At 62.6% G+C, this 11,619-nt stretch overlaps 1 protein-coding gene across 1 annotated transcript in view; it reads right to left on the bottom strand.

The window, feature by feature from the left end:
- Window positions 1-11,060, bottom strand: part of SIPA1 (signal-induced proliferation-associated 1) — a 13,042-nt gene extending 1,982 nt beyond the window's left edge. Inside the window, exons 1-9 of the mRNA XM_069066352.1 lie at window positions 10,987-11,060; window positions 7,261-8,245; window positions 6,518-6,648; window positions 6,261-6,437; window positions 5,473-5,647; window positions 2,274-2,377; window positions 1,799-1,956; window positions 1,003-1,585; window positions 474-748 (exon numbers count right to left, since the gene is read on the bottom strand). Of these exons, the coding sequence (XP_068922453.1) occupies window positions 474-748; window positions 1,003-1,585; window positions 1,799-1,956; window positions 2,274-2,377; window positions 5,473-5,647; window positions 6,261-6,437; window positions 6,518-6,648; window positions 7,261-7,930 (2,273 nt within the window). The 5' untranslated portion in view covers window positions 7,931-8,245; window positions 10,987-11,060. The remainder of the gene's footprint in view (window positions 1-473; window positions 749-1,002; window positions 1,586-1,798; window positions 1,957-2,273; window positions 2,378-5,472; window positions 5,648-6,260; window positions 6,438-6,517; window positions 6,649-7,260; window positions 8,246-10,986) is intronic.
- Window positions 11,061-11,619: the final 559 nt, after the last annotated feature.

The raw sequence follows: 11,619 nt of genomic DNA, 5'->3' as shown, positions 1-11,619 counted from the left end.
TGAGGAGCTGTGCACAGATGGGGAAACCGAGGCCAGGGAGCTTCTGGGGAGGAAGGTGGTGTGAGGAACGCTGCACAGATAGGGAAACTGAGGCCATGGCGCTTCCTGGCCTAGGGTCACAGCGTAGACAGCAGAGGCCTTACATCCAGGGCCCACCTGGGCTGGAGGCCTAACTTGATGCTTTGGCTCTCTTTCAGCCCCCAAATCCCCTCCCTCACTGCCCAGGCCCTTGTGGAGTGTTCCCACAGAGCCTTGCTCTCCTCTGGGTGTGAGCTAACCTCTCATAGCGTGGGCTCCAGGGTGTCCACCCTCCCGGGGGGAGACCATACAGACACTGAAAAGCCTTCAGTGTCCAAAGAAATGGCTGAAGAGGGCTAGGTGGCAGGCTAGGTGTAGGACAGATGACAGAGGGATCTGTTTGGCAGCCAGGGGCCTGGAGCCTCTGACCCTTAGGGACCCTACAGCACTCTAACCTTCGGGGCCGGCCACTCTCATCAGGAAGCAGGAAGGTGACACAGACTTTGGGGGCCGAGCGCAATAGGGCAGCAGCAGCCCCAGGTCCCAGGCGTGGAAGGGGGCGGCCACAAACCCTCAAGAGTCGAGCCCCAGGCCTCAGCCCAGCAGTCTCTGCGAAAGTGAACCGTTCCACGTGGTTCACAAAGCCCTCCTCATCTGCCTCAAAGCCCAGCCGGCCCTGGCCATCACGGGGCAGGGCCAGCTCTCGGCTCTCACAGCCTCGGCTCACCAGCTGCAAGGGAGACATCTCTCAGGCCCCCAGGACCCAGGGTCACAAGTCTGGGCTCCTAGGCTTGGGAGGAAAGCCCCAGGAGGGCTGAAGGACAGGGTGGCTTCTCCCTGGATCCCTGAAAGCCTCTCCTCCTCAGACCACCCCCACACCCCTTGCAAACCCCCCACGCTATTTGCCCACCCCCATGCCTCTTGCCCAGCCCCCCCCGTACCCCTTGCCCACCCCCACTCCCCTTGTCCAGTCCCCAACCTCACCTGCAGCCTGGCCACGATTTCCCCCACAGCCTCACCAGGAGCACCGCCCACCCGCAAAGTCAGCGCCTCCCCTCGTCCATGATACAGGTCCAGCTGATTGTCAGAGAAAGTCCAGGCCAATATGTCTCGGCAGGCACAGTTGAAGAGGACCCGGCCGTCGCCAGGAGTCACCAGCACCAGCGTCTCGGCAGAGATCCCCAGCAGGCAGGGGACTTCGGCAGCCCCGTCCTCCCCTGCTGGCGCAGCCCGCACCCCCCATACCAAAGCCCCCTGTGCCTGCAGTTCGCTGCCTGGGCCCCGGGGCCGCTCCCGCCTGCGACCCCCCAAGGAGGGTAGGCCAAAGCGGGAGGCTGAGTCCAGGGAGGTTGTGGTCACCTCATTGGTGGCCAACTCCAGAAGGTAGTCCCGCCGTGTGCGTGTGGCCATCGCGTGAAACTTGCGGGCCCGGCTGGCAGCTTGCTCGCCATTGAGAGCTTTGGCTAGCAGCAAGGCCCGGAAAGCTGGGGAGGCCGGGAAGGGCCCCCCGCCAGGGGGGAGGGCAGGGCCGAAGGCTGGAGTGTCTTGGGTCCGGCTTACAGCCACGCTGCCAGGGGAGGAAAGGAGGTAGGCATCAGCAACTCAGAAGGGTCCACTGCCAGCTTTGGGGCAGGGGACTCAGGCTGCCTGGAATCCTGCACGATCAGTCCAAACTCTTCCCCTGTCATGAGGGTGGGGGGCGGGTCACTTCCCACCGGCATATTCCCCAAGAAATGGCTGGCTCTGGACAGATGCCACCTAGGACCCCCCAGCCACAGACCTGTAGGAGGTGTGGGGGGTGCAGGGAGCATGGGCCCGGACCACCAGGAAGATGTGCTGAAAGTGAGAGCGGATGGTGCTGGGGCAGAAGGGTCGGGCCCCGGGCTCCTGGAAGATGATTGTCACAATGTCGTTGCCGATGTGTCTTTTCCGAAGGAGCTGGAGAAGGAGATTGGGGATGGGGGGTGGACCAGAAAGCAGCAATCCCCAAGAGCCCCCCTCTCCCCCGCAGACCCCCAAGCAGAGGCTGCTCAGCCAAACTCCTTTTTTTTACAGATGAAGAAACTGAGGCACAGTCACACAACTTGGGCCTGGCCAAAGCTGGTCCTCCCTGTCCAGACCCAGGGTCCTCTCCCCCAGCTCCCCCCTCCCCTTCCCCCCTGCCTCCCTCCAAGCCTAGCCTGAAGGACGGAAAGAGGGTGAGTGAAGGTCCAGGCCAAATCCAGCCAGATTCCGGCCTGAGCGCCCTCCCCCACCTGCTGCTGGTTGTTGGGGGTGTACGGCAACATGGTGGAGACATGGAACATGATCTCGTGGTCTTGGTAGGTGGTGTAGACAGAGTGTGTCCCCGTGGAGTCCGCTGTGGCCAAGGAAAGGAAGGGAGGGGAATCTCAGGGTCTGGGGCAATGGGAGAGAGGAGGCAGGAAAGCCTGGCCCAGGACTAGGCAGGACCTGATCAGCTCTGCCTCCCCAACACCCCCATCGGAGGCAACCTTGGGGCTGCGGTTCTTTGGGGGCCCAATGGACCTGCCTGGGGCAGCCCTGGGGGGCCGAGGTCACTGCCAGTTCCCTCCCCCACCCTGGGGCAGCATCCAGACTGCACTGGCCTTCCTCCCACCTGCCAAGAGCCCCTCCTCAGACACACACACCAGGGCAGGGAGTCTGAGATGAGGCTGGAGCCGGGGAAGGGCCCCAGAAAGCACAGGGAGGTTTGCGGCCAGCCCAGGGGCCAGGAGAGAGGAGGCAGAAACAGGAAGGAAGAGACGATGTTGGACCCTAAGGAAGGAGGGCCGAGTTGGGGAGGGGGCTCCTGAGGAAGCAGACCCTGGCTGGGGTAAGGATGAGCCATCAAAAGTGACCGGAGGGAGTGGAACGCAAGTCAAGGCCATTCCCCTCGCTGCAGCCCCTCTTGTGCGTCAGGGTCACAGGATCATCCGGTCACCTGTCTGGAGCTAGAAGGGACCTCAGGCGCCACCTCACTTTACAAAGGGGGAAATTGAGGCCCAGAGAGGGAAGGGGAGTCCAGCACATCACTCGGCTAGTAAGTGTCAGAGTTGAGCTTGGACTCTCAGACTCGCAGGGTGCCAGCTGTTCCATGGGGAGAGCAGCCTGGCCCTGGGTCTGGCCACCAGCACCCCAGATCCAAGGCTCTGCTCTTCAGGCCTGCGGCCTCAGAGACAGATCTCTAAAGGATCAGTCTCAGGCACATGCTTCTGGGGTAGACATGGGAGCCTTCCTGTGCACCTCACAAGGCCCTCACGGCCCCGCTAACATCCCTAGCAAGGGGCTATCCAGCGAGGGGAGCCCATGATACCTAAGCCACACTGCCCCCTGGGCCAGCCCCAGTTGGGAGCGTGAGGTCCCACTCCTGCTCTCTGCACCCGCTGAGGTCCCTCCTCCACAGGCCGGCCCTGGGACGCTGGAAGCTCTCACGGCCCCTGACCCCTCATCCCCTCCAGCCAGCTCTCACTGGGCACTGCCCCAGGACCTTTCATCCTTTCTGTCCTCAGCCTCTGGCTGCTTTCCGGCTACCAATGTCCTCCTTAAGAAGTGGTCCAGCCCTTGAGAGCCCACCAGAGAGCAGGGGGGAAGGCTATCTTCAGGAAGGCCCTTCTCTCTCTCTCCTCCCCTTTCCCTCCCCTTCTCTTTCCTTCTCTCTGTCCATCTCTCTTACCCTCCTCTCTCCTTTCTTCTCCCCCTTTTTCCATCTCTCTCTCTCTCTCTCCTATCTCCTCTCTTCTTCTATCCCTCCCTCTTCTCTATCTCTTCTCTCTCTGTCCCCCTCTCTCTGTCTCTGTCTGTCTCTCTTCCTCTCTTCTCTCTGTCTCCTCTTTCTGTCTCTCTCTCTCTCTGTCTCCCTGTCTCTGTCTTTCCCGCTCTGTCTCTCTCTCTTCTCTCTGTCTCTCTTCCTCTCTCTCTTCCTCTCTCTCTGTCTCTCTCTTCCTCTCTGTCTCTCTGTCTCCCTCTCTCTGTCTGTCTGTCTGTCTGTCTGTCTCTCTCTCTCCCTCTCCTCTCTTTCTCTTTCTCCCTCTCCCCCCATCTGTTCCTCCATCTGTCTGATTCACTGGCTTCTCTCACCGACAAACCCACCTAGGTCTTTCTCATCCTGAGGAAATGCTTCTGCTATACTTCCTGCTGTCCTGCCCTTCCCTGCCCATCCCCACTCTGCCTCCACTTCCGCATCTGCTCTTCCACCCCATGATGGGCCCTGCTTCTTGGAAGATCATCGGGGACATGCCCATTGCTAGCCCTGCTGGGCCCTCCTGAAATCTCTGCAGCTGCTGCTGGCATTGCCCTCTGTCCCCCTTCCGTTCCTGTGACAAGGCTCTGCCCAGCTCCCCTCTGGCCCCTCTGAGGACACCTTCTCAGGTTCCTCTCCTGCATCCCCATCAATCCCCTGACCTCAAGCCCACGGCTCCGTCTTGGGCCCTCTTCCTTTCTCTCTCTGCACCTTCTCCCTTGGTGACCCCATTCCCTTCCACAGGTCACCCCCAGCTGCCTGCTTCCCTGTCCACCTGGAGGCCCCAAACACATCTCACGGTATCTTCCCCTGAAACACCCTTCCCGCTTATCTAGGACCTCCCTGTTTCTACCGAGGGGTCCCACAGTCCACTGCTCCTCTAGCCACTCAGACTTCCTGCCCCCCTGATCACCACACCCTCCAGCACCCCATCAGGTGCCCCTCTCCTTCCATCCACATCCACGCACACTCCCCAGTCCATCCCCTCTCATCTGGGCTTTTGCCATAACCTCCCAGGCAGTGTCCCGTCTTCCCGGCCCAGGTCTGTGATGGCACACCCCACTCCCTCAGAAGGCCCTGCACCTTCCTCCCCACCTGCTGTCACTTCACTCACCCTCACGGGCTCAGCAGCCGCTCCCTGACTCTGACATTTATCTCTGGCCATGAGCCTGGAGCAGGCTCCCTCCCTGTCTTCCTGCCGGCCCTGGTACAGTTCTCTGCCCTCCTCTGTGGTCCCTAAATGCTCAGATGGCCACAGAGACGGAGGAAGGGTGGCTCTGACATATCCCAGCTGTAACTCAGTGAACCACCTGGGCCTAATGGGGATAATAACAGCACTTCCCACACAAGAGTTCTTGTGAGGATCAAATGAGATAATTACTCATGAAATGCTTAGCACACAGTAGGTGCCTAATAAGTGCTTGTTTCCTTTATCTTGATTATAATTATGCTGTTATTACTATCTGGTCTAGACCTGTGATTCCATTAGCTTAGTGAACTTCCAGTCCTTGCCCTCCTATAAACCAGCAGTCCTGAAAGGGACCTCAAAGGCCATCCGGTCCTTGCCCTCATTTTACAGATAGGGAAACTGAGACCCAGCAGGGGAGTGACTTGGCCGAGCTCACACAGCTGCGTCAAGCGGCCGGGCCCTCCTTCTATGGCCAGGCCAGCAGGGGCCCCGAGGCAGGGGCCCGCCTGGGACGACGGGAACTCACTCTTGATGTCCAGCTGGGCCCGGTAATGCTCAAAGCCTTTGAGTCTCACAACGTCCCCCAGGAGGCTGAGGAATTGGGTGAAGGCCGGGCCGGCCTCTTCATTATTATACATCTCCTCCTCCGTGGCTTGGCCAGCCCGGCAGTAGAGGATGCCGACCTTGCGCTGGAGACTCAGCTGGGGAAGGGGAAGAGAGGGTCACAGGAGCCCCCAGCTGCCTTCCCTGCCTCCCTGGCTGTGTCTGAGGGGCCCTCATAGCTAAGGACCGCATCCAGAGGGCTTGAGCAGGACAAGGCCTCCGAGGCTGCCCAGGGCCACCTCCGCATTTTACAGATGAGACCAGGGGACAAAGTGACTTGCCCCAGGTAGGAGAAGTGCTAAGGGGAAGAGCCAGATTTGAACCCAGGTCCTCTGACTCTGATCCAGGTCTCTGCACCAGCTTTAGGAGCTCCTATCCTCTCTATGGATGCCTCAGGCCCAAGTTAAAATGTTCCCAAGTCTCCAGAGATGATGGCCTGCAAGGTCCTAGGGGCCTGTGGGTCACTGACCCCACAGAAGCCACCTATGACCTGAGATCTGCCCACGGCCAGCTCTTGTGGGGCCCCAGAGCTGCCTTCAAAGGGAAGCCTTTGGAGCCCAGGAAGAGTGAGAAAGGGGGCAGGACATCCCTTGGGTCACCACTGCCCCCACCCAAGTGCGGGCCCCGTGGGGCTCTCCAAGGGCAAAGGCCTTGTGGTCCGACCCAGACAGCTGGGCTGGGAGGGAGGGCGGGTGCAGAGCGTGGACTCACCTCCTGCTCATCCAAGGTGAGCAGAGTTCGAGGCACCTTGGGGGAGGCAGAGCCCAGGCGTAGGCAGGCGGGGCTCAGCCGGGGGGCCACGTGCTCCAGGAGTTTTTTGGGGGACAGGCCTCGGGGTGGACCAGGCGGTAGGACCTCTTCAGAGATGGAGCCTCGGAGGGTCCGCAGCTGAGGGCGAGGGCAACCACGTCTTAGGGCCAGCACCCACACTGCCAGTGCCCCCCAGCCTCCATCCCCCAGCCCCCTACCTGAGTTGTCCTGATAATGAGGCGATAGCTGTGCTGCGGGCTGGCCGAGCTGCTGCCCTCCTTCTCCTCTCGACGGATGCTCACGGCCACGGGGCCCAGGGTCTCGTCAATCCCAAAGAAGTTCTGATGTTCTGGGGGCAGGAGGAGGCAAGAGTGCTCATGCATACATCCACAGGGCATGGCCTCAGTCCTTAGCCCTGTGCTGTCAAGCAGAAGCTCTGGCCTCTTCACTCAAGGCTGCCCCCTCTATCCCCTGATTCTGGGTAGCAATGGAAAAGACAGTTACAAGTCCTGAGTTCTAGTCTCTCATCACAGCTCTGCTATGAACTCACTGGTCCAGCGACCCTGGGCAAGTCACCTCTCTTTTCCACTTGTCAGATTAGGAAGTTGGATGAGATTTCTAAGTTCTTTCCTAGTCTGACATTCCCTGTTCTAAGGCCCCTCCCAGCCCTGACACCCCCTGTTCTCAGGCCACTCCCAGCCCTGACACCCCCTGTTCTCAGGCCCCTCCCAGCCCTGATACCCCCTGTTCTCAGGCCCCTCCCAGCCCTGATACCCCCTGTTCTCAGGCTTCTCCCACTGACATTCCATGTTCTAACATTCTGTGCTCTAAGGTCTGTTCCACCTTTAATACTCTCTCTTCTCAGGTGCCTTCCAGCTCAGACATTGCAGTATTTTATGAATGATGACAAGCCACTAAGCCCTGGGTCCTCCCTGTCCGCTCACCCTCTGGTCCCTCTCACCTTTGCCGTAGAAGTACTTGCGGTAATATCCAGCCCCTGAATCAGTGTGCTCTAAGCTGTGGGGCTCTGAACGATTCTGGGGCTCTTCCAGGATGGAGATGGCAGCATTGGGCAGCATGGGGGGCAGTGCAGGGGGCATCAATCCCCCAAGGCCCAGTTCACCTTCCCCGCCAACCTCGCTCACAAAGCCAGGAGCCCCCAGAAGCAGGTCTGAGCCGGAGGCTTGAGCAGGGCTGGGGGTGGGAGGAGTATCAAGGGGTGACTCCCTGGCCCCAGCCCCCCAGTCAAAGAGAAGACTCTGGACATCATAGTGTGCAAACCAGCGGGGCTCTGGGGCTGGGGGAAACTCGGGGGGTGGCTCTCCCTCTGGCGGCAGGCCAAGCAAGGCCAGGGGGTCAGCAAAGAGGCGGGCGGGGGTGACCGCACGCCCTCCCTCCTCATTGCTGTGGGCTCGGGCACGGGGGCTTGCTGTGGGTGGGGGCCGGGCCTCACCAGCGTCGCTGCCACTCCGAAGCAGCAGCCCCCCAGCCCCACCAGGCCCCCTGGGCTCAAAGGTATGAGGGGTCAGGGCTGGCCGGGCTGGCTGTCGGAGCCTTCGGACAAAGAGATCGTCGGATTGGGTAACGGGCACCACGCCCCGCCGGGGGCTCTCGGGTCTACCTGCCCACATCTGTGTCCCACGAGCTTGGGTCCCAGGAAGCAGGCCTCATTGGCCTCAGAGCAGGGCTGGGGGCCTGGTGGTGGCCCTGACCCCTTCTACCATCCACCAGTCACTGGTCCTCTGCAAGTCCCATGGAAGGGGGCTCAGGAAGCCTCGCATGGAGCAGAGGGAAGGGAACGGGTGTGCCTGGGCTTGCTGCTTTTCCGTGGGTACCACCAGAACCAGGGAAGGGCAGGCCGGTAAGCAGGAGCAGTGCAGAGCCGCGGGAGGCTGGGCCTTCTGTCATCCAGGGTCCAGACCCATCAGGGGGGGAGGCTCATCTGTCTGAGGAGAGGGCACAGCTGGTGAACGGGGGGAACCATGGCAGCCCAGTGAGAAAACAGGAACCCATCCCTCACTTCCCCCAAATCGAGTCTCCGGCCCTGCTCCCCTCCCCCATGACAGGGTCTGCTTCCGGCCCCCTCCTCCAGGGCCCCAAGCTCATCAAAGCCACTTCCTCTTTCCTCCACATTTCCTCCCTGGGGGAGGGGGGGTCCTGGTCTGTCTAGGGGCTACAGAACCCAAAGTTTCAGCTGAATGTTATGGGGGACGGGGTCAGGGGTCTTAGGTCTGCAGCGCCCCCTGGACCAGGGACCTGTGCCATCTCAGGCAGTCTGGTTAGCTTTCCTGCACCTCAGTTTCTCCTCTGACACATGAGGGCCTTGGACCGGATGACCTCTGAAGCCCTTTCCAGCTCTAAATGTAGGATTTGGGACACCAGTCACAATGCAATGGGGGCACCATTCCCCCAGAAAGAGCTGAGCGCTCACCCCTGCCATGCCCCCAGGGGGCGGTCGGTGCCCTAGCCTGGAGCCAGCAGGTACACTGAGGGTCCCCCAAACTCAGAGCCTGGTCCCTGGATCTTGGCCCCCCTGCCCCTGTAGGAAAGTGTTCCCACTCAGGCTGGCCCCCACTAGGCACCTCTGAGGAAGGGGGTCCCAGCTGAACGGCAGAGCTCAGGACAGAACTGGGGGGGGTGAGATTCTGGGGAACCAGAGCCAGCAGGGTGCAGGGCCAAGGAGAGCCAGCCTGGATGCCTGGGTCCCACCCGGGGCCCAGACAAAAGGAGGACTTCCTCTCCCCCGGGGCCCTTCCTTTCAGCCCCTCCCTTTTCCTCCTCAAGCAGAAGCACGGCTGAAATCCTGAGCAGGACAGAGACCCCCAAAAGCCTGGGGACAAGCCGGAGGGCCAAGCAATGCCCCCTGCTCACTCCCTGGGGAGTTGGGGGCCCTTTCCCCTCATGTGCTTTCTTCCACCTCCCCAGTCCCCAGCCCAGACAGCCCTTGCTACCTGGGGGGTGAGCCAGGGGTCCCCAGCCCAGCGGCAGCGAGGCCCTGGCAGGCAGCGTGGCTGGTCCAGCGAGCGCAGCCTTCCTGTGAGACAGGAAGTGGCCCCTGGCTCCAGGTCCCCACATGCCTCCTGCCCCCCACCACATCCTCAGGAAGGTACTAGGGTCACTGAACCACAGTCATGGAGGACAAACTGTTCCCTCCCCCTGGCCCGTGGTCGCTGTCCCCGCTTATCGTCACAAACTCAAGCCCAAGGAAGACACAAGGATCAGGGGTGGAGAGAGCAAAGGGGATACCCCAGGAGAAGAGAGGAGGCCGTGGGGCCGGGGGTAGGGGGATGAGGGTTTGAAGGGGCCAGGGGAGGATGCAGGCAGTGAAGAAAGCCATGTGGGGGCCCCAGGGATCTAGGGGACATGGGTCTAGGAGAGAGGAGGAGATGGAACCACCAGGGGCCAGAGCCTGGGAAGGGGAATACATCCGTCCCCCCAGTCACAGGATATGAGGCTGTAGTGGACTCATCCACCCATGGGCTGGAGGGAAGAGCTGAGTGTAACCCAGCCCTGCCCGGGGGGGACCATAGGTCAGGGCCCTGTCAGCATGTGACTGGGGGGCCAGCCTGGGGTCTCCTGGAAGGAGGGCGCCTCCCTAGGTCGCAGGCCCCCAAACGGTGGCTGCTTTTGTGTGAGCGTCTGGCGAGCAGCTGAGGTCCTCAGGGTTCCTGGGAACTCAATGGGCCCCTGTCTCTTCCAGTCCCCCAACCCCACACAGGGTCCATTGAGGCCACGAGACATTCCATGCAGCCTGTGTCACCCAGTAGGGTGGGGGAGTCCTGGGAGCTGGGGCTCCGACCTCCGCCCCCCAACCCTGGCAAAGCCAAGCACCCCTAAGTGCTCATCTCTCCGGCACCCCTATAGATGCGGAAGTCCTGGCAGCCTGAGCCCCAGGGGGAGGAGCGGGATCCTTCTCAACTGCACATCTGGAGGTCATGACCCTAGTTCCAGCTGCCAGCAGGATTGGACAGATGTTTCCTCCCAAGCTAGGCTAGGCGGGTCCTGTGGGGGCTGGGCTGGAGAGGACAGAGGGGACTAAGGAAGTGGGAAGATCAAGGGGTCAGAGTGGTAGACAGGCCCGGACCGGCCGTGGGCTGCTGCCTCTGCCCCCACCTACTCCAGGCACAGAGAAACCACCAACTTGAAAGAGACCATGTAGGCCCTTCAAAGGCCAGAGGAGGGGCAGCAGGGGGGCAGGAGAGGGGCAGCAGGGGGTGCAGAGGGGCAGGAGAGGGACAGCAGGGGGCAGGAGGGGCAGCAGGGGGGGCAGGAGAGGGGCAGCAGTGGGGGGCAGGAGAGGGACAGCAGGGGGGCAGGAGGACAGCAGGGGGGGCAGGAGAGGGGCAGCAGGGGGGCAGCAGGAGGCGGAGAGGGACAGCAGGGGGGCAGGAGAGGGGCAGCAGGAGGTGCAGAGGGACAGGAGAGGGGCAGCAGGGGGTGCAGAGGGACAGCAGAGGGGCATTGGGGGCAGCAGGGCCAGCAGGGGGGCAGCAGAGGGTCAGCGGGGTGGGAGCAGGCACCTGGGGGCACAGCGGGGGAAACGTGCTGGGGGGGCGGTAAAGAAGCCCCCTCCACTCCGTCCCGCTGTGCCCGGCACGAGCTGTCCGCGCGCGCTCAGGACTGGGGGGAGGGGAGGAAGAAGGGGGTCCCCCCGGCCGGCCCCGCCCGCGCGGCGCCCCAGCGGTACCTCTTGGGGCTCCCCGTGCGCCCCGCCACCGCGCGCCGGCCGCGCTGCCCGCCGCTCCCTGCCCGGCGCCCTTGGCCCCGCCCCGGGGCCTAGGCCCCTCCCCCCATCTCCCGCCCTGGGCCCAGGGAGGGCGGAGCCGAGCGGAGGGGGCGGGCACAGCGGGCGCCGCCGGAGACCAAGGCCGCGGCCGCCGGGCAGCTGCGGAGGGCACACCTGCGCGCCCCCCGGCCTGCCACTTGGGATGGACGCTTCGGGCTGTCCTCCGGGGGAAGCCCTGCAGCCGGGCCGAGCCCCAGCGGTTCCCGTACCAGCAGCGGGAGCATTCCTTCCAATGGTGGGGTTCCCGAGTGCCCCCTTCCTCACACTCTTGTCGGAGCGTGGCCAGGGGACAGAGGGCAGCACCCCGCGGCAGGCCACCTGGGCGCCCAGCGCCCCGCAGCCGCCTCCCCGGTCCGCAGAGGGTTCTGTCCCAAGAGCCCCCTGCCCGGGACACCCTCCCTCCTCGTGCTCCGGCTCCCGGGCCCGCCCCTCCGGAACGGACCCACGGATCCAGCTTCTCCTGCCTCTCCGGCGCTAGTACCTGGCTGCACGTCTGTCCCCACCTGTCTTTGTGTGGCCAGCACTTAGCACAGG

The sequence above is a fragment of the Petaurus breviceps genome, unplaced genomic scaffold (assembly GCF_028583685.1).
Source record: "Petaurus breviceps papuanus isolate PSGF00001 unplaced genomic scaffold, PetGlider_PUasm1.0 90721, whole genome shotgun sequence".
Taxonomy (NCBI): domain Eukaryota; kingdom Metazoa; phylum Chordata; class Mammalia; order Diprotodontia; family Petauridae; genus Petaurus; species Petaurus breviceps.
The sequence above is the reverse complement of the archived record's forward strand: the minus strand, read 5'-3'. Positions and strand labels throughout refer to the sequence as shown.